Source organism: Xiphophorus couchianus, chromosome 15 (genome assembly GCF_001444195.1).
Source record: "Xiphophorus couchianus chromosome 15, X_couchianus-1.0, whole genome shotgun sequence".
Classification (NCBI taxonomy): domain Eukaryota; kingdom Metazoa; phylum Chordata; class Actinopteri; order Cyprinodontiformes; family Poeciliidae; genus Xiphophorus; species Xiphophorus couchianus.
The window spans coordinates 3,879,986-3,902,531 of record NC_040242.1 but is presented as its reverse complement, the minus strand read 5'-3'; the positions used below and the strand labels follow the sequence as shown (position 1 = coordinate 3,902,531).

General features: G+C 38.4%; 1 protein-coding gene across 3 annotated transcripts; it reads right to left on the bottom strand.

The window, feature by feature from the left end:
• Positions 1-32: 32 nt before the first annotated feature.
• On the bottom strand, positions 33-17,533 carry LOC114158512 (NACHT, LRR and PYD domains-containing protein 12-like). 3 transcript variants are annotated; one of them, XM_028040083.1, is made up of 14 exons: positions 17,229-17,533; positions 16,565-16,678; positions 16,281-16,356; positions 15,879-16,107; positions 13,590-15,255; positions 6,149-6,156; positions 4,718-4,814; positions 4,462-4,635; positions 3,908-4,081; positions 3,576-3,749; positions 2,688-2,861; positions 2,442-2,615; positions 1,740-1,786; positions 33-1,629 (listed from the first exon to the last, which is right to left on the bottom strand). In XM_028040083.1, exons 1-14 carry the CDS (start codon positions 17,408-17,410, stop codon positions 1,079-1,081), a joined length of 3,840 nt encoding a protein of 1,279 aa, XP_027895884.1. In that variant the 5' UTR covers positions 17,411-17,533; the 3' UTR covers positions 33-1,078. The 3 variants fall into 3 exon arrangements, with proteins under 3 accessions (XP_027895884.1, XP_027895885.1, XP_027895886.1); XM_028040084.1 differs by lacking the exons at positions 13,590-15,255; positions 15,879-16,107; positions 16,281-16,356; positions 16,565-16,678; positions 17,229-17,533 and adding exons at positions 6,655-6,880; positions 7,371-7,455 and having other exon boundaries at positions 4,718-6,521; XM_028040085.1 differs by lacking the exons at positions 33-1,629; positions 1,740-1,786; positions 2,442-2,615; ... (4 more) ...; positions 4,718-4,814; positions 6,149-6,156 and adding exons at positions 10,605-11,538; positions 12,023-12,069; positions 12,952-13,125; positions 13,227-13,400 and having other exon boundaries at positions 13,485-15,255; positions 17,229-17,528.
• Positions 17,534-22,546: the final 5,013 nt, after the last annotated feature.

Here is a 22,546-nt window from a genome sequence, read left to right as displayed (position 1 = left end):
CCAGAAACACATTATATTAATCTTCAGGATCATTTTGGAGAGAAAAGAGTTTTATTTCCATTTTATTGTCCCAGTGAACATATCCTGTTATTAGAGACAACAATGATGTCTCTAATAAACTTCATGTCCAGAAAACAAAACTTTTGTGGTAAAAAATCCCCCTAACCCTGAGAGGAAGGAGGAAGGAAGGAGAGGTTAGTTTGTTTACCTCCAGCTCTCCACAGGTCGGACTGGTTTTCACATCGTTGTTACGTGAGTTTAGCTCAAGCTGATAAAAGATAAACTGTTCCTGCATATTTCTGGAGTAAAAAGCCAAACACATTAATTAGCCTTGTAATTTTCTGAGAAAGTGAGTTTGTGTTTCTCGTTTGCTATAAACCAAATTCCTCAGAATTTACAGAAATGACCAACTGAAGCAAACCAATAATGAATATACAATATTACCAAAAAACAGTGACAAATGTACATCAATTTATTTTCAATAACGGGCAGTAAGCATCACAAAGCGTAAATCATAATTTAAAGCTGCTCCCTACAATTTGACCACCATTATTATGTTTATTATGGAAATATATCAGTCACAGACCACTAAGATAGTTCTTAGTGCTCAAATGTTAGTTTTTATTTGTTGTTCGGCTTTTTCTTTATTTTTCTGTTTGTTTGCAAATCTTATATTTTAGGGGAGTAAAGCAAAGTGTAAAAATGCAACAGCGCCTCCTACTGTCACAACATACTGTGGTCACAGAGTATGATGAGCTCATGATGCGTTTAAAGACGGCTCAGAAAAGCACATTACTAATGTTAACAACAGATTAAAGGGTTGTAATGGCTGACAGACGGTAACGGTTATGTTAACAGATCTGTTGGTTTTCAAACGGTGCTGTTCCTCCATCATAAAACATAAACTGGGATGTGGATATCATTTGGTTTGATAGAAAACATGACATAGTTAAATATATCTTACTTTTAGAAGTGTAACAGCTTAACTTACCTACTCACATAGAACGTTTTTTGTTATGCACAGAGCTATTGCACAGCTATAATTATGTAAAGCTGTTGTATTTATCCTTAAACAGCTTTACGCTGCAGGTTTCTTTGAAGCTGCTGAACACAGTGACACTGAGGCTCCAGACCACAAACCAAAACTGGGATAAACGGGTTCAGTAAATGTGGCGCAGAAGGTGTAGAGATGCTCCAATGTGTCGGAGGAGACATCGTAGAAGGAGAGCATTCCTGCAGGATGGTCCAGATAAACTCCTACTCTGTGGGCGGCAGAGGAACCAAGGATGGTTGTTTCTCTGTTAACATGCCAGGCAGCGAAACCAAACACGTCAGAGCACTCCAACGTCCAGGACTGATCGTTCCTTCCAAACCTGCAGGCCTCACTTTTTCCACTTCGTTTGATTCCTTTGCAGCTCACGGAGAGGAGAACTGCTCCCTTCCACTCCACCTCCCAGTAACAGCGACCAGTCAGGCCATTTCGGCACATGAGCTGCCAGCAGGTCTGGAATCTGTTTGGATGATCGGGGTATGGCTGCTCATCATCCACCTGTCTAATCTTTGTGTTGTTGTCAGACAGCTGGAGTTGTCTGTTCACTGAATTCATGTCCAGCTCAAGTTCACAGAAATCTGATGGAGAGGGAAAATTAGTCTCTTTAAATATTAACGACTCCAACAATTAAAATGATGTCATAATAGAACAATTCCCAGCTTTATATGTAATTGTTTATGAAACTTACATTTTCTGACATCAGGTTTTAGCCTGTGCTCTCCGCCTTGCTCCAAACTGCAGAGAAAAGCAGAAACAATATTTGTTTTTTATGTTTCTCCTATGTAGGTACTGAGACATTTTTGATGAGGGCTTATCATTTTTCTAATTTTCCTAATTTTGTTCGCTAATAGAGAGAATTATAACTGATATTTCAAAATCAGATCCCTCAGAAAGTTGGAGGGGAAAAAATAAAAGAATCAAATACCATAAATGTTTTTATCTTAAGTTTGTTTTTTAAGTTTGTTAGTTTTTTCTGTAATTATGTCATTTTAAAAAATAAAATACAAGTTAAAATTTATTTCACATTTTTTTCTGATGCTCATTTTCTGATTGGCTGCAAGTCAAATTCATCAAACTGCTTTTCTCCTCAAGCTAGCAGAGCTAGCGAGAAATGGAAAAGCATCTGACAAGAAAAAGAGCAAAGGAACTTCTGCAAAAAGCCACAAGAACTGTGGGAATTAAATAAACTTTGATGTGACTCATATAAAATATTAAATGTATGTTCTTAAAATCAAAAGAGAGGGCTGTGTTGAAAAATTGTTTATCTGGTAATAAAGTCTAGAGTTAAGGATATCTGTGTTCATGAACTTCCAAGAACTTTTCACAATAAAATGTCTTATAATTTCCATCTTGCTGCAGATGTTTGCTGGTAGATTGCATGTGGTGATACCTCAGATTAGCCAGTTTCCACGGTGGACCCTTCTGCTCAGAACACAGCATTTGTTTCCCTGCGACTCCCGGATGGTTGTAGCTCAGGTCCAGCTCTTTCAGAGGAGAGGGGTTGGAGCTCAGGGCTGATGCCAGATAGCCGCAACCTTTTCCTGTGACCAGACAGCCTGACAGTCTGGTGTTTGAGAAATATCACGAGTTATGTTTAAGTCTACAAAGAATCATAAACACATCCGAGTGAACTGACCTGAGAGTTTCCAGCTTGCAGTGTGGACTGCCCAGGCCACTGGACAGCTGCTGCACTCCTGCATCTGTCAGGTTGTTGTTACTCAGGTCCAGCTCTCTCAGTTTGGATGGCTGAGTGCTGAGAACTGCAGATATATATTTACAGCATCTTTCTGAGAGTTGGCATCCACAAAGTCTAGAAAAATAAAAACATTAAACAGGATTAATGTACAGAGTGAATTTCATGGATTTCAGTTATTTTTTTAAGTCTTATTTTGAATGGCACTTTTTTTTAGCCAATAGGTTTGCTTCTCAACAACTGTGCTGAAGATATATTTTTCTGTGTACTTCCTTTTAAAAGCAAATTAAATCTTGAAGATGTGAAACAAAAATATATAAACAATGGGGGGAATTAATTATTAATTGCATCACCATTTTACACAGTAATTGTAATGGCCCCACTGACATGAAATTAACACCAAATGCTGGTAACAACCTGCAGGTGTTACTCACATTTGAAAAAGTGATAAAAAAATTATTCAAGAAAATATGTAATTAGAAAGTTGTTTTATGATGAAAACAATGGAAAATGCAGTGGACTCTGTGAGGAAGAGTCCACTGCAGATGAGAAAACATAAAGTACATTTAGGAGGCAGCTTTAAACTATCAGACAAACCAAAACAGACTGGTGTCAGTATTTGATTTGTCCCAGTTTGATCAGATGTGAACAATCCTGAAATCTGGATTCTACTCTCACATAAGAGAAGGTAGGAATAAACTGACGGGTGTGAATTTCATGTCAGTTTCCCAGTTAATTTGCTACATAATTGTCTGGATCTTAATAATAATCTCAACACAAATTGTGAACTAGAGGAACATGCTAGAAGCCTTAATAATAAAACCAACGAACATGACGGTCTCCATTTGACAGTGTTTGTTCTCCAGTTCAACACAGAGCCGCTTCACCCCCGAATCTCCCAGGTTGTTGTGGCTCATATTCAGAGATCTGAGCTTGCAGGAGGGAGAGCTGAGCGCTGAGGCCAGAGTTTCACAGCTCTGCTCTGAGAGGCTACATGCCGACAAACTGCAAACACAATTTTACAATTAGAATCAGTTTTATTTTAACACATATGCATCTGATTGGACGTACTGCTATCTTACGTTTAAAAACGTTTTCCTTATTTAAAATTTTTGGTCAACTTCTTGAATAAAAAACATTTTGGTTTGCATGCTTTCTCTTACCTAATACTTTCTAGTTTGCAGTATGGACTCTTCAATCCATCAGAAAGTTGCTTCAGTCCGACATCCTGCAGGAAGTTGTGATTCAAATCCAGACTCTTAAGCCTGAAGCTATTTGAACTGAGACACAAGTTAAGAGTCTCACAGCTCTTCTGTGACAGGTTGCAGTCAGCTACCCTGAAAAACAAATGCAATGGTAAAATATTGCATAGATTATGCAAATACCCAGTGGTTGTTACTGCTAACTGGAAAGCTAGTTGTGCTAACCCTAAAGCAGAAATCATAAACATTAGTTCTGTTAATGCTAAAGTGCTACACTAAGATGGTATTTAGAGAAAGCTAATGCTAACGCTTAAAAAAGTTTGCAAACTGACTGAGTAAATTAGCAATTAGAATTTATATGGAAAAAATGTCCATAAAAAAAACTAAGTGAACTAAACATTTTCTAAGTTAACAATAATGCTAAATAAGAAATTAGCTCTGCTATTAGTGTGTTAGCAGATTGGTGGATGTTCGCCCACCACTGATATTTATATTGATGACCAGGTGCTTCATACCTCAGTGATTCCAGCCCACATTGTTGACCCAACATCCCAGAAGACAACGCTTCCATTCCTACGTCCTCCAGGTCATTATGACTCAGGTCCACTTCTCTCAAGCAGCAAGATTGGGAACTAAGGACTGAGGATATAGCTTCACATGTTTTCTCAGAGAGGGTGCAGTCGCTTAGCCTGGAAAACAATTTACATAAAACTCAAAATGATTCTTGATTTGCATTGTGAGAGTTATTTTTGTGCGAGTCCATCCACCTACAGAGCTTTGTTGGAGGCTTTAACCACAGGAAGCAGCATCAGAAGAGCCTCCTCTGAAGCAGAGTATTTCTTCAGGTCAAACACGTCCAGATCTTTTTCTGATGACAGTAAGATGAAGACCAGAGCCGACCACTGAGCCAGAGACAGTTTTCGTGTGCAAAGACTTCCTGATCTCAGATACTGCTGGATTTCTTCCACAAGGGAACAGTCATTCAGTTCGTTCAGACAGTGGAACAGATTGATGCTTTTCTCTGCAGACAGACCATCACTGATCTTCTTCTTGATGAATTCAGCTGTTTCCTGATTTGATTGTGAGGTGTCTGCTGTTTGTGTCTGCAGGCCTCGGAGTAGCGTTTGATTGGCTGGCAGTGAAAGACCTACGAGTATGCGAAGGACTAAATCAAGGTGACCATTTGGACTTTGTAAAGCTTTGTCTACAGCAGTTTGGTGGAGTTTTCTCATATTAGGCTGGTTTTTAAAGGCCTTAGATATGCTTTGTTTTGGCTGTTTGTCATCCAGCAGGTTGACACCAGAGTTCACGAAGGTCAGATGGATGTGAAGAGCAGCCAGAAACTCCTGAACACTCAAATGGATGAAGCAGAACAACTTGTCCTGGTAAATCCCACTCTCCTCCTTAAAGATCTGTGTGAACACTCCTGAATAAATTGAAGCCGCCTTGATATCAATGCCAGATCCTGCCAGATCGGTTTCATAGAAGATCAGGTTTCCTTTCTGCAGCTGATCAAAAGCCAGTTTCCCCAGAGACTCAATCATCTTCTTGCTGTCTGGACTCCAGGTTAAATCTGTCTCCGCTCCCTCTTCATATTTCAGTTGCTTTACCTTGCTCTGAACCAGCAGGAAGTAGATATATAACTCAGTCAGGGTCTTGGGTAGCTCTCTTCCTTGTCTGTTTTTCAGAACGTTTTCCAGAACGGTGGCGCTGATCCAACAGAAGACCGGGATGTGGCACATGATGTGGAGGCTTTGTGACATCTTGATGTGGGAGATGACCATGCTAGCCTGCTTCTGGTCCATAAACCTCTTTCTGAAGTACTCCTCCTTCTGTACATCAGTGAACCCTTTTACATCCGTAACTATGTCAACACACTCAGGAGGGATCTGATTGGCTGCTGCGGGGCGTGTGGTTATCCAGAGGCGAGCGGAGGGAAGCAGTTTCCCCTTGATGAGGTTTGTCAGCAGAACATCTAGTGAGGTGGACTCGGTCACGTCGGTCAGGATCTCATTTTTGTGGAAATCCAGAGGAAGTCGACACTCATCCAACCCGTCAAATATGAACACAATTTGGAAGTCGTTAAATCTGCAGATTTGTGCTTCTTTGGATTCATTAAAGAAGTGATGAACAAGTTCAACCAAACTGAACCGTTTGTGTTTAAGAACATTGAGTTCTCTGAAAGTGAAGGGGAAAATGAACTGGATGTCCTGGTTGCTTCTGTTTTCTGCCCAGTCCAGAGCGAACTTCTGCGTTAGGAGTGTTTTGCCAATTCCAGCAACTCCTTTAGTCATCACTGTTCTGATCGGTTTGTCTTTTTCAGATGAAGCTTTAAAGATGTTTTCCTGTCTGACAGTTTTTTCTTGAATACGCTGCTTCCTTGATGCAGCTTCGATCTGCCTGACCTCATGCTCTTCATTGGTCTCTCCATCCCCTCCCTCTGTGATGTACAGCTCTGTGTAGATCTGATTTAACAGTGTTGGATTTCCTGCTTTAGCGAGCCCCTCAAACACACAGCAGAACCTTTTCATCAAGCTAGACTTTAGGTTTTGTGTGCATTCTGTTGCGCAGGTTCCTAAAAAAAACTCAACGAGATTAATAACAGAACCTCTAAATGCAATAATTAATAGTTATTTAAAATAATTTCAGATGAAACAGCATATGGTTGTGATGTAGACGTGAAACTAAATCAGTTAAAAATCTCTTACTGTTCCACAAACAGTCGGCCAGATCGTCTTTCCTCATTCTTCTCAGGAACAGGAGCGATAGTTTTAGAAATGTCTCCCTGCTGCCCTTCGCCTGCTCTTGATCTGCAGCGTTTCTCTCATCTTCTTTCTCCTGGTTTTCTAGAGCTTCTGAATATTCAGAACTCAGAATCATCTGAAACTTCTGCAGCTCGTTTTTCATAAAAGTCTTAAGGTTTTCCTCAAGCATCTGGAACGGACACGTATTCAATTTAATTTCACAGACTGTAGAAATTCAGAAACGTGAACAAACTTACAAAGTTGCTGCAACTGAATTTCTTGCATCGTTTTTCTCTGTCATGGTCAACCAGTTACTTCAGGGAACTTTCTATGATAAATCTATTGCAGACTAAATATGCAGCGCTGCTAAAGAAGTTTATTTAGCCTTCAAATGTTACAATAAAAGTAGGAAACTAAACGATGATGGTTTGAGGAAAGCAACCAAAACAGACTCAGATATTTCTCTTTATGCCATTAATGACATTATTCTCCACTGTAGTGATAACAGAGTCTCCCACTTCTGATCACTTGCTGTAACACAGAATGTGGCACCAATAAACCAATAAGGCAGAAAGATACTGTATGTGTCTGGTAGTAATATAAGTAATTAGACTTTACAACTTTAGATTGAGTGTATTTTTTCTTTATCTTTTAAGGTTGTGTAATAATTTGGTTTTTACCTTAAATACAGAGTTTAGCTCCTTTTGATGCTGGACTTTAGCAGATTCACCACCAGATTCATCTGGGAACTCTTGGCTGACGCTGCCAAAGAAAGAAATTTAGATTTTAACTGATGCCATGTGAGATGTAACGTTAACGGAAAATTCAACTGTTTTTAAACTGTGTTGCGATCTCCATGGAAGAGTCGCTCTTCACTGACATGCAGGTTACAGAGGAGGCTGGAGTTTTACTGAGAGTAAAATACAATTAGCTCATCAAATTGTAATAGAAACGTGATTCACACAAACTCTGTTATATTTGTTGCCGGTCTTCCAGAAAAAGCATAATCTATTTCTGCTTTGATCTAATCCGAGATTTAACTTTTCTATTGGAAACTCAGAGGAACGTTTGTTACATTTCAATTAAATAGAAATAAAGTGATAATTTACATATCTGATTAGGGCAAAACCATTTGTTTCACTAACTTTAATATTCTCTCCAAAGCTTTTGTCTTTCACCAGATTTTGGACTTTTATTCCAATGATGTTCTGTAGTTAGTTGTTCTGTTTTAAACCTTTCCAGTTGGATAGTTGCTCTTTCTGATCCAATATTAATCCAATGGCTCTCCAGCTCTTTCTTCTGTTAGCTGACAATAATTCAATTCAGTTCAGTTCATTTATTCCCAACATGTTATCTGGAGAAACTTTGGGAAAAAAATCATTCCTAGCCAATAATAAATGCTACATTCCAGTTGAATCCAGTTATCAATCAGTGCATGAAGGAATCCCAGCAGGTTCCAGTAACCCACCCAAACTGCAGCAGATGGTTTTCTGTGCTGACTTAGAGAGCATCATTTTTCCCCCTTGTTATTGCATTAATAGTTCAAAAACTCAAACTATACACATAGCATCTGAAAATATTACACAAACATGTTTATTTCTTGTAAAAAATAGTCAGAAACTACCTCTTATTATAAATATCAACAAATATTGATCATTTTCCAGAAGCCTGACAATATGTAGACAATGAAAACAAAATAATTTAAGTAAAAATAACTTTTTTCCCCTTAAGAAAACTGTGTACCCACATGACAATGAAAACCTGTGAGGTCCGTATAACATGAAACACTTTTACACGAACATACCGGGTTTTTATAGAAGGTGGTGGTTTGAAATCCATTGGTTTGTGGAGAAATTTGTCACTTTTTAAAGACACACCATGTGGTTCAAGTCTTGGTTCTGGTCCAGTTCCAGAGTCTTTGCTTTCGTGTTCCTGCTCCAAGCTTTAAAACAACAAACACAGGTCACTGTTGGTTTGCCTAATGGTGGGAATGTGAGTCACAGAAAGTTAGAGAATAAAACTTTACTTACTGCGTCTTACAAGGCGAGGCGCTAAAATCTAAATCAAAGTCTTTTGAACGTTTATTCTTCAGTGGCTTCCAGGTTGGTTCACATTCACTGGATTCTGCCTTTTGTAGGTTTGTTCTTTAACAAATGAATCACAAAGCGCAGAGGTGAAATGAAGTGTCAGAAAAATGGATTAACAGCCAGTCAGATAATTATCTCACCTCTGAGCTTCACCCTGATGCTCATCTTCCACACCAAGACGTGTTTTAGGTGACAAATGTCCAGCATTCATTTTTCACACCTTATCACAAAGAATAACATGCTGAGTCATCACTTATGTCAAATTATTCCCTTCAGTATGGCACATACACAGTATTTTTGGTCAGAATATGTATCATTAACAATTTAATGTGAATTAGTAAGATACAACATGATCCATTTGAGGATACATTATGTTTTAAAATGCTCTAAAACTCTTAAGGTCTGAGTCTCACACTATCAGCATAAATAATTAACATTCATCTTGATCCAAAGTTGATGACAAATAAATCTTATCTTATCTTAAGTTGTTTGGGAAGTTTTGACACTTCCTGCATTTTTCACTGATGTCAGAAATGATTTCACTGGACTTATTTTTATCAGTTCTTAAAAACAGGAAACAAGATTCTATGAAACAGTGTCATTGTTTTTATTGTTTTTATTGTTTTATACTTGTGCATATGTTTTAATTGTTTTTATCTTGTAACCAGGTTGCTATGTAATGCAAATTTTTTGCCCAGGTTCCTCTTGAAAATGAGATCCAGATCTCAGCAGGGTTTACCTGGTTAAATAAAGGAATATATATATATATATTACCGTCACAGTGTTGTAGATGTTATATAAGAATAACACACAGATGTAGATGTTCAATACTTTATGATTATTGTACTTTACCAAAAAAACATTTCTGTGCAACATTCAAATTTACAAACACACCAAAACCCAGCTTCAAACTACAATGTGAACACAGTAAAACAGGTTTCTTTTGACGGATCTTCTTACCTGCTGATTTAACTTTAAGTAGAAATTTGTCGACTGTCCATCGTCTGGAGAGACGGCGCTGATTATTCCTCGTCAGACCAGACGACTGCGTGCATTTTACTTATCGCTGCACTCAGCCTCATAACTGCGACGTTAATGAAGAAAACTCAACAGGAGCATGAAACCGGTCTGTCCTGTCATGAACCAAGGAGGAGCTTTTAGGAAAATACTAACAGTTCCTGTTTGTTCCAAAGAAGAGTGGAAACTCCATCCTTTACTATAATCTGGTCACATGTTAGCCTGCTGCGATCAAAATAAGAGTCCAGAAAAAATCTACAGTAAAATATGTAGGTGTTTTATTACAGTAGTGCAGAAAGTAAAACATTTTGCCATCACTCCGTCAGCAGTTGTTTTTGTAAAATTTACTAAAGAAAGAAGGGAAATTATATTTTTACTTCATCCGTGTTTTTCTCCATGAACTTATATTTTATTGGTGCTTTTGAGATACATTTCAGCCAAATATAATCTATGAAATCCACAAAATGTGTAAAAAACAAAACAATGTGACTAGTTGAGTTAAACATTTTCATGCCTAAATTTTATGTATTTAAGGCATTTAAGTTCCAGCCCTAAAATAAACTTTCCAGGAATGTTTTAAATATTGAATATTGCTGGATTTTTATTATTTTGTGTGTAGAGGACCTGGGTTATTAGTAAACTCATGTCAACACATTAAAATCAATATTATTTACAAAGCACATTTTTAAAAGCCATTTGTTGAAACAAAGTTACTTTGGTATTGAAACAGATCAACAAAAATAATGATAATAATTTGTGTGTACAACAAAGATGTTAATAAAATAATAAAAAACTCGTCACACCACAGAGTCAATAGACACGAAAAGTGTTTTTAATGGAAACTTACAACCAGCCATTTAGAAAGCCAGTTAATTATAATATATAATATTTAATTACAACTTGCTCCACAATTTTGAAAAAGGCTGATGGTTCACCCTTAGTAAAACATGAGGCTGAAGCAAATCAGAGATTAACAAAGACAATAAAACATTTAAAAGATAAGAAGAATGACACATTGTTCAAAAACAACGTTAAACAATAATCAGAAAACATTTTGGTGGATGTTTGTTCACTGCTCCAAATATTCTCATTGCTCTTTCTATCTCTAGTTTCATCACAATATCAATATTATTTATGCTGTTTCACATAACATCACATAACTGTTTCACATAATAGTGACACTGAAAGTGGATTTTCCTTCCTGATGTTCCTTACAGAGAACACAGAGACGCTGAGGAATCAAACCAGAACCCAAAGCCAGGGTACAGCGGCTCGGTGAACGTGGCGTTGAAGGTGTGAAGGTGCGTCAGTGTGTCAGCGGACACTCGGTAGTAAGACAGAGTCCCAGCAGGATGGTCCAAATACACAGCAATCCTGTGGGAGAGGCAGGACTGCGGCAGGGGGACGATGGCCATGTTGTTCTTATGACAGATGGCGTAACCAACGTCGTCACAGCACCTTAGACCCCATGACAGCTCGTTCCCACCAAACCAGCAGTCGCTGCTCAGGCCTCGCCGGGTGAGTGATCTGTAGCTCACCGACACCAGAACCCTCCCACTCCACTCCACCTCCCAGTAACAGCGGCCAGTCAGGCCATTTGTGCACAGAAGTTGATTCCATTCGAATCTGTCTGGGTGATCAGGGTACGGCTGCTCTGTGGTTACGATTTTTGCGCTCTTGTTGTTGTCGGACAGAACCAGCTTTCGGCCGGCTGTGTTTGGATCCAATTCAAGTTCACAGAAATCTGAGGAGAGACAAAACAGGCGTGGGCCACCGTTACAGTATCTACTTAAAAATGTGCTGAATCATGTTTCTGTTGGGATTAAATAATGTCCAAAGTAATATTTCAGAGAGAATCAAAGCTACAGAAAGCAAAATAAAAGAATCTTTACTGATGAGGCATTCGATCATGAAGAGCATAAAAAACAGGTAACTGTGAGAATGACAAGACAACCTCAGTTGGCAAATAAGCGATTATAAAATACTTGAGGCAGAAGAAAGTGCAGCTCAAAACATCAGAAGCTGGTTATACTGGAATGATGATGGAAAGAATGTGGACAAGGAAATGAACCCAGGCAACAAATGAACAGATAAGTAGAGGAGGAGCTTAGAAACGTCAACAAGCCATGGAAAAACTACTGTATGTAATAAATAAAGTTGATCAAATATTACTTTAAAGTAAAAATGCATGTGAATACATTTTCTTCATCATTATTATTGAAACTTACACTTCTTGAGTCCAGGTGTTAGCCACTGCTTTCCACAGTGGTTCACTCTGCAGGAAGAAAAGCAGAAGGGAATTAAAATGTCTCAAAGGGGCTGAATATGTTACCAACACGTTTCTACACTCAGAGATTGTATAAATGTAGCTTTATCTGCTTTATCAAGTCCAGGGTCAGTGCAGCGTCCTACCAGGACATGTTGGAGAACTTCATGTCTCGCTCTGCTAACAGGACTTTGTATCCACATAGTGAAAGCAGCGATACCTGCTGCAGTATCACCAACAAACAGGCCTTACTGGAATATTTTTAATCAGTTAAATAAGTCGAATTTTCCTTTATCTAATGATTTACTGAGATTCAGCTGTACATCTATCCACTCAGGCAAAACGAAGACTGAGCTGGACCTGCTTTTCTACAAGAAACTGATCAGATCAGATCTGACAGGCGTATGAAAGTCATTCTGTTTCCCAAAGCAAATATTTAAAATCCTTCAGCTTCACCATTAGGGAAAGACAGGCTAAATTAAATTGATTATTGTTATTATTCTAATAATCTGCGCTGCTACATTAAGATGTGCTAAAATTGTTCAGAAATTTATAGGAGGAAGTTAGTAAGACATCCCTGCAGCTCCATACAAATCACTAAATAATACCTGGCTCAGTCAGGAGCAGGTTGGAAAATAAAGGGAGAACAATCGTTAATGGGTCCAATCTATGAATCGGCGCTTCTCAGTCTGATGGATGGGACATTCAGGTTGGCCAGGCGAGTCTTCCTCAGTAAACCGGCTAAATAGATTTTCTACAGAACCTGATCAGAGTCAAACTCAGCTGGTTCAGGAATCTTATTCTCCGTTGGATGGAGAGCTGGTTGTGTTAACATCTCAAAGTGAGGAGTTGGTTCAGTCAACAAAGATGGGGAGAAATTAAGTTTCAGACCTGAGTGTTTCTAGTTTGCAGTGTGGATCTTTCAACCTGGAAGACAGAAGCATCACTCCTGAGTCTCCAGGATGATTGTAACTGAGGTCGAGCTCCTTCAGGTGGGACGGATTGGAGTTGAGAGCTTTGGCAAGAGAAGCACAGCCATCCTCTGTGATTAGACATCCTGTAAGACTAAAATTGGGATGGGGGTGGGGAGTTTGAAAACTTTACAAGCTTGGTTCAACCAAAGATTTGAAACAAGTGTAACCAGTTGAACACCAGCCTGTTCTGACCTGAGGGATTCCAGTTTGCAGTTTGGACTCTCCAGTCCCACTGAAAGCAGTTTCACTCCTACGTCCTCCAGCTTGTTGTTACTCAGGTCCAGTTCTCTCAGACTGGAAGACTGGCAGCTTAAAACCGGAGACAAAGCTTCACAGCTTCTCCCAGAGAGGTTACAGCCACTCAGTCTGGGATTAGAAAAAACAAAGAGCAGAAAACTGAAGGCTGTTTGAAATGTGAGAGACTGGATATGAAATCCTGTGTGTACCTACAGAGCTCTGTTGGAGGCTTTGACCACTGGAAGCAGCCTTAGTAGGGCATCTTCTGAGGCAGAGTATTTCTTCAGGTCAAACACGTCCAAGTCTTCGTCTGATGACAGTAAGATGAAGACCAGAGCGGACCACTGAGCCGGAGACAGTTTGTCTATGGAGAGACTTCCTGATTTCAGGTACTGTTGGATCTCTTCTACCAGAGAACGATCGTTCAGCTCATTCAGACAGTGGAACAAATTGATGCTTTTCTCTACAGACACATTATCGCTGATTTTCTTCTTGATGTACTGGATTGTGTCTTGGTTGCTTTGTGAGCTGCTTTGTGTTTGTGTGTTTAGGCCTCGTAGCAATATTTGATTCACTGGCTGAGAAAGTCCTAACAGAAAGCGAAGGAACATGTCCCAGTGTCCGTTTGGACTCTGTAAGGCCTTGTCAACAGCGAGCTGATGAAGGAGGGTTGCTACAGAATCTAGTTCTCCTGTTTCTGCCATCAGCAGGTTGGTTCCAGAGTTGATGAAGGTCAGATGAACATGAAGAGCAGCCAGAAACTCCTGAACACTCAGATGGATGAAGCAGAACACCTTGTCCTGGTACAGCCCTCTCTCCTCCCTGAAGATCTGTGTGAACACTCCTGAGTACAGTGAGGCTGCTCTGATATCGATGCCACACTCTGTCAGGTCTGATTCATAGAAGATCAGGTTTCCTTTCTGCAGCTGATCTAAAGCCAGTTTTCCCAGAGACTCAATCATCTTCCTGCTCTCTGGACTCCAGTGAGGATCTGTTTCCATTCCTTTATCATATTTAACTTTCTTTACTTTGGTCTGAACAACTAAAAAGTGGATGTACATCTCTGTCAGGGTCTTTGGCAGCTCCCCCTCTTCTCTGGTTTTCAGCATATCCTCCAGGACTGTAGCATTGATCCAGCAGAAGATCGGGATGTGGCACATGATGTGGAGGCTTCGTGAAGATTTGATGTGGGAGACGATCCTGTTGGCTTGCTTCTTATCTTTAAACCTCTTCCTAAAGTACTCCTCCTTTTTGGAATCTGAAAATCCTCTGACTTCTGTCATCACATCCACACACTGAAGAGGGATCTGACTGACGGCTGAAGGTCTCGTGGTTATCCAGAGGCGAGCGGAGGGAAGCAGTTTCCCCCGGATGAGGTTTATCAGCAGGACGTCCACTGAGGTGGACTCTGTAACGTCGGTCAGGATCGGACTGTTGTGGAAGTCCAGAGAAAGTCTACATTCATCCAGACCATCAAAAATGAACAAAACGCTAAATTGTTCAAAATCACAGATTTCTTTGCTTTCTGGAAAGAAGCGGTGAACAAGTTCCACCAAACTGAATCTTTTCTCTTTCAGCACATTCAGCTCTCTGAAGGTAAACGGAAAAGTAAAATGTATATCCTGATTTGATTTGTCTTCGGCCCAATCCAAAGTGAACTTCTGCGTTAGGATGGTTTTCCCAATGCCAGCAACTCCTTTAGTGAGCATCGTTCTGATTGGCTGAGCTTTGTCATTATGAACCTTAAAAATGTCTTCTATTCTGATTGTTTCAGGACTGTCTTGTTTTCTGGAGGTGATTTCAATCTGCCTGACCTCGTGCTCTTCGTTGACCTCTCCGGTTCCTCCCTCTGTCATGTAAAGCTCCGTGTAGATCTGGTTCAGCAGAGTTGGGCTTCCGCCTTTAGCGATCCCTTCAAACACAGACTGGAATCTCTTCCTCAGGTTAGACTTGTGTCCTCGTTGATTCTTCGTTGAAGAGGTCTCTGTACAAAGAAAAGAAATCTGTAATAATTTAATTAATTTTTTATTTTTACTTTATTCATCCCAGCAGGGAAATTATTTCGCAGTTACAGCACACGACAGGAGCTGTGTCTGCAGGCAGCCAGCTGAGACGGCGCCATTTTTTTGACATGTGGCAGAGGTCGTCGGGACCGGGAGTCGAACCCGCGACGTCCGCAGGTCTAGGGCCTCCAAACGTGGGGCGTGCTAACCCGCTGCGCCACCACAGGACGCCCCCTAATGTTTTTTATCGTGTAAAATAAGACATTTTTCATGTTGTACACCTGAAACAACTGAAGTACCCCAGCATTTAAAAGTTTTTATATGATTTAATGCAAACAACAACTCCTGCAGCATTAAATACAGGAAACGTCACGAGGTTGGCCTCATGTCCCACTGAGGTGCTGGTATGCAGCGGTGGGCACAATACCACTAATGTGCTAATAGAAGAGCAAATTCTTTAGCATTTTGATAACTTTAAAAATGTTGAGTACATTTTAAAGCTTCCTGTAAATTAATGTTTAAGTATAAATTCAAAAGCACTAATTTAGTTGGTCGTTTTGCAAACTTTAAGTTGATCATGTTTTAAAAGTTAAAGTAATCTTACTGCTATGCAGATAATCCGCCAGCCTCTTTTGCTTCATCCTCCTCAGAAAGTCGAGTGTGAGCTTCAGAAATGACTCTCCGCTGGTATTTTCCTGCTCTTCTTCACCTCCATCCAGCAACTCTTCATTCTCTCTCTGGTTCTTTAAGTATTCATGGTAATCTGGTCCAACAACGTTTAGCAATTTCTCTAACTCTGACTTCACAAAACCTATGATGCTTTCCTCCAGAGCCTGAAACAAAAAGGAAAAACATAAATTAGAAACTATATTTATATTGAATCCACATAACTGTGATCTTTACAACATCGTTAAATTGGTCCATAAAAATCCCCAAATGGTTTATTCCCAGTGGAGCCTCGTAATTTATTGTAACAATAAAGGGTTTAATCTAAAATGGTTCTTGCCTTAAAAATGGAGCCCAGATCAGTTTGGTGATGAACAGACTGAACACTGAGAACCGTTGAGTCCTGCAGCTCATCACTGCAGAAAATGACACATTTTAGCACAAGTTGCTTCAGGATTTACTTTGTATCATCAAAATACCCAAATCCCTCAGCACAAGTTTAACTGCTTCATTATGAACGTCTGAAGAAAAGTAGTTTTGATGAGCTTCTTTACATAAACACTTGCTTTAAATTATCAATATGATGTTTTTTAAAAGTAAACAGTTGATAGTTTCTATTCTCACCTGTTCTGAACAGACTGGTGTCCGTCTTTAAATACAGTGATTGGATCCATGGACCGGTCGCTCTTCATGGATAAACAGCTGGATGAGGGCACGGCTGCTGTCTGCTGCTGGATCCTGGTAGAAACAAAACAACCAGAAGTTTACTGACAGTAAAAGCATTTCCAAGGAAAACCTAGATGTGTGACTGATTGTTTTTTTCAGAAACACGTTCATGTCCAGAGACAGACTGAATGAAGTGGACACTCACACTTTATGTTGAAACCTGCTACAAACAGACGGGCAGCGGTACAACCGTACATCTTTGACCCTGAGTCAGAACCAGAACCAGAAAAAGTGGAGCCTCCTGCACGACTATCAAGCATGCAGCAGTGGTTTCTGAATGGTAAATCAAAAATAAGACTCTTTTTCTTTTCCAGCAGCCATTGTACAGCACATACGGCGCTAAAACCATCTGACCAAACATGCTGGAGTTTCACTTGGGTTGCTAGGTGATTGTGGCATCACAAAACATTTATTATCACCCATAAACACCTGGGTGGGTTTTTTAGTGTTTGTCCCGTTTCTAGAAGCAGTAGAGACCGAATGGAAATACAAACAGGTTCCCTGTAAAACAATTCTCCTCTGATGAATACAGTGTTTGTTTTTTCATTATTTATATTCTCACTCTTTATGCTCAGGCTGGTCTCCAGTTTTGAAGACAGTTATTGGATCCATGGACCGGTCACTCTTTAGCGACACGCAGCTTTCAGCACAGGAGGAAGATTCCTCCTCATCGGTCCTGGAAGAAACAAAACAGCAGCATGAAGGAAACCTGGCTGAAACTTTCTGAGCATCTAACAAGAACATCTGCCAGTGATCAAAATGGAGTCTAACTATCACACTCTTTCCTAAAGGAGCAACTGATTTAAACTTTAACGACAGTTTCCAGAGGAAATCCTCTTATGTAATGAAGAAAACATAAATAAACTTTGCTTTAATGTTAAAAGAATAAATAATTCCTCTTGTTTTTACAGTTTGGACTAATTGGAACAATGAACTGGGCTTAATGCACTGGGTGACCACTGGGATCAACAGGAACTTATTTGTGATTAAATTAAAATGACCTTTTTTATATAAAGTGCCTGAATTGATTTGAATGCAACGTAGCGCAAGTCAACCTAACTGGGTTCAGTTCAGTCAGATTATTAAATCATTTTCAAATTTGGTAGAATCTTCTGTCTCAGTTGAATATCCCTTAGAAAGCCTATCTATGCTTAATTCTGTTTAAATCTTTATTTTTATGCTTAGGATCAAAATGTTATTGGACTTTCTGATGATTATTTGGTTATATTTGATAAAACAAATAAGTTTATCTGAGGAAGTTCAGCTGAAACAGTGGAAAAGAGCCGTTCTCATCAGAGTCCTAACAGCAGTTCAGATCAGATTAGTTTTATTCACTATATTATTCTCATTTTGTTATGCAAATTTCTACTTCAGATGATAGTTTCAGTGATGTCTTCACCCTTTATTCTGCAGCTGGAGTTGGTCTTTGAACACGGTGATGGGATCCATAGACCGGTCGCTCTTCATGGACACACCACTGGTTGGAGACGGGACTGGTGTCTGCAGGCCGACGCTGATGGAAACAAAAAGCAGAGATATTTCTGTCTTCAGAAAGCAGTTATGAAATAAATGTTACCCTCAGAGGAGAAAAATAACAGATTTTACTAAATGTTTTCAATCCTTTTCGTTGAAAACATAAGACAAGCAACACATACTGACGCTTACACCGGAGTATTTAACTGTTCTGGATATTTCTATTGAATAAAATAACTTAATATACAGTACAGACCAAAAGTTTGGACACACACTTGTGTCCAAACTTTTGGTTTGGACACAACTGTACATCTGTACTGTACATACATTTTCTGATTTTTACTAACTAGATATTATAAATCCTGTTTTTTTAAATCAGGCAGAAGTAGTCTCTTTATTTGGATGTTATTCAATGTTGATCCAAAAATTTAAAAAGGCTTTTGCATATTTGCTGTATTAAAAGAAACATCTAGTTTTCAAAGTTTTTTGGCTCGATTGAAGAAAATTGTGCAAGACTTGGGTAATTTTATTACAAGGTGGTTGCTATATTTTAATATATATATATTATAAATTTTAATAAATTAGACTATCGCTGATTTGGTTGCAGCAAAGTCAGTAAATGTTGTTCTATGCTGAATCAGTCTAAGGGCCACAAATGGCCCCTGGTATAGAGCCAGAAGTGGGAGTCAGCCAAAACACGAAGTAAATAAATGATTCATAAGGCAGAAAGAGAAAAATTAACACAGGAAATTAAGGTTTGCTGTATTGATGCAGGATTTCAGAGGAAAAGGAATTCATGATATAAACTGTTAAGAACTGCAATGCTGGGAGTTGAACCCGCAACCACCTTCCAATCCCACTAACTGGGATTAAAGTGTTTGCAGTAATTATGAGGACAATAGAGTGACGTCAGTTTGAGACTTTTCTCTTTTAGCTTGATGAGGAAGTAAAGCGATTAACTGATTCACTCAAACAATCAAAGCGAAGAAGAAAAGTAGGATTACTTAGTGCATTCTCTAATATATAACAATATATATACTAATACTCAGGAAAGAGGTCCAGAGTTCATTTTCTAATTCAGTTCATCTTGATGAAGTCATTTGAATATAGAGAAAGTTTCATACAAAATCAGAATGAACCCACAGATTGCAACTGAATCAGAACCAGAACCAGATTCTTACGTTTTTCCACTGTTGAGTTCAGTTTTGTCAAATAAACGGATTTTCTTCAGCCCATCACTCTTATTGGTGTCTTGTTTCAGTGGTCGGATCCTGAAACAGAAGAAAAATCATAATTATTAATTAATTAAAACTATGTTTTTACTGCATTACTTCATGAATGTGACATAAAAACAGAAAATAATCACCTCGCGTCAGCGGAGGGTTCAAATAGTAGTCGAAGACGGTTAACTGACACCTGGCCGAGTTCAGAGCTGTGAAGTGGGAAAATGATGTTTAAACAAAGTGGGTAAGATGCAAAATGTAGACTGAAACATCTTACCGTTTGGTCTGGCTCTCATGTTTCCCACACGGATCCATAGCAGAGTTCAAACCTTTACAGAACCAGCAGCAGGATCAGTCCGCGTTCACAGCTTCCTTAAAGAGAACGAGACTGACAGAACCTGCTGAATCCTCCACAAACATAATATTTCTATCCAAACCAACTAACTAGCCACGCTTAGATTATGAACTCGTTCCAACACCCGAGAAAAGCTTCTGGAAGCTCCTCTTCTGTAAAATGAAAATATGCAGACGACTAAAGGCGTCTTTGTTTCAGCGTTTTGAAATAAACTCAAAATCTAGTTTGTCTGCTTCTGTCAGAGCTGGGAAAACGTTTCCTGCATTTCTTCCAGACGAGTCAGACCCGACTCTAAACTGCTCCTGTTTTAATCCGCAAAGTTGAAAACATGTAAATGATTCCATAATTATTAGGATTTTACATTTTAGAGCTCTAATAAATCAAATGAAACAACAAATCAGTTGCTTCATTTGACGGTCAGATGGTGACGGATATTAAATTATTACTACAGGTAGTTTTTATCTTCAGGAGTCTAGAAAACCACTGAATCAGAGCAAGCAGCTCAAACTGTTCATATCATATCATAAGAGCACAGAAACATAATTTGGCGAACCAGTCGGACCTGCGGCTGGGAGTCGGTGTAATTCTGATACAGGAAGAGGAGAAGGAAACTCCTGAGAATCAGGTCACAAATACTGTGAAGTACTTTACACTCCAACTGCTCTACATTTTGTAGTATTTAAATTTTGTCCTTGCAGATTATAATTATCTAAACTTCCTTTAATGCCTGAATTTACTTCTGCTTCCTCCTTCACTGATATTTTGTTACCTCAGACTTTTTTTGCCGTTTATTGATGATCTGAACAAACCCTCTGATCCAAGATGTCATTTTTCTTGAACTCCTCAAATTCAAAATTATAAATATGAACCTTTAATAAATCACCATGAAAAAAATAATTTGAAGCAAAAATATTCAGCTTGCAAGATAAATATTTAGCTTGAGGCAAAATTTTCATTTTTTTTCTATGTAATTCAAATTTTCTGAGAATTAATCATTTTATTTTATTGCAACAGATGCTGCTGTAAAACAATCCTGGTTCATGGTTTAATGATTATTGGATCTCAATAATCTGAAAAAAAACAAATGAATAATTTAAATTTATGAGAACAATCTCATCATATTTTTGAGAAACGTTTTGTAATGTATTTATTTGTTATTGTTTATAGAAAAATCCCTATAATTTACTTTCAGACCTTATTGAACTAATAGTAACAAAAGCTAAATCTTCTTCATGTTTTTCAACACTCCTAAAAAACACTCATTCAGTTTGTTACAGTTTTATGTTTTTATGCTGGATGTTCAGTTTGGGATTATGAATTGCTATGGCAGATTAGCCACGGCTGCTGTTAGCTGATCGAACCCAGCAGTGATGGTTGGTTAGTTAATTTAAACTCTGCTCTACTGACTGCTGACATCAGTAAAGTCTGGACAGTTTCCTCCTGCCACTGGAGGCTAATTGGAGAAATTGGTGATTAAATTACTTGAATTTGACCATTTATTGTCTGAAATAGTCTATAACAGCTTAGACAGGGATTATTTACTTGAATCTTGAAAAACACGACTCAACTTCAATTAAAAACTCTAATTACAATTATTAAAAAAACTTTACCACCAAGTGTAAAATTGTGTAGGGCTGCTTAAAATGATCTGATTTCAAATTCCTTTTTTCTTTTCTTGTATAAAAAACTGAATTATATTTATCACCTTTTTATTATTTTATCTTTTTTCATACTTTAGCTCGAGAGAAGTTTCGTCCATGATGATGTAATTATACTTTCTGTCCGCCAGAGGTCAGACTAACCACGTCTCTACCTGAGCAACATATTGATTTAGTCGTTGTTGATGTTTATTAAAAGTTGTAATTTAATGAGGAATTTTGTTCCAGATCATTTATTTTTACCATTACAGCCATATTCCGATCTTTCCCACACTGATGCAGTAATTTATGCAAAAGGAGCCCCAACCAGGTGATGGTTGAATAGAAATTGATATACTTTCCACAAACCTGATGTTTTAGTTTAAAATATCAGTTTTTTATTGATTTTATATACAATTATATTTGTTGTCAGACATTGAATTTTGGATTTTTATTCTCTGGAATCATCAAATCTACAAGAAATAAAAGTTTAAAATATTTCTCTATGTTTGAAGAATCTAGATAAGTCATGAGTTTCACTCTGAATTGATATTCAACATTTGGGAATAGAAATATATAGAACCAATAAAAATTATTTTAAAACAGATGTGGGAGAACTAAGGCTCTACATCTACTGCATAGCATTGGCTTGCATGGAGAACATTAGTTTGTAGGTGGCTGTTGTAGATTATGTTTTGGACTCATCCGTTTTTCCTTCCACTCAACTTTCCTCTGAAAATAGCAGCTTTCATTTCCTTTTTACTTTTTGTTAAATGTTGTTGGTTTGTCTAAACCTCCAAACCAGATAATATTGTCTGTCGTTGCTGCTTAGCCTCCTAATAGAGCGTTTTCGTCCTGCTTGCTGCAGCGCAAAGCCAATCCAAGGTATAAGCAATCTTAGCAGCTAGCACACATCTTAATTTTTGCATTGCATCAATGGAAACTGTAAAAATATTTAAACTATTTTCTAATTATACACAGGTTATTCAGGATGTTTGTACACTTCTCATTTCCGCATTGAATTGTGCAACAATAACAGCAAACCAGACCTGACTCCAGGAGCAATACATGCACACACCACTAAGAGCGCATGATCAGAGGTAGTAAATAATTACATTTATTCAGTTGCATTTAATTGAGTTACCTTTTAAAAAAAAACTTTTAGGAGTATGTTTACTACATTACTTTTTGC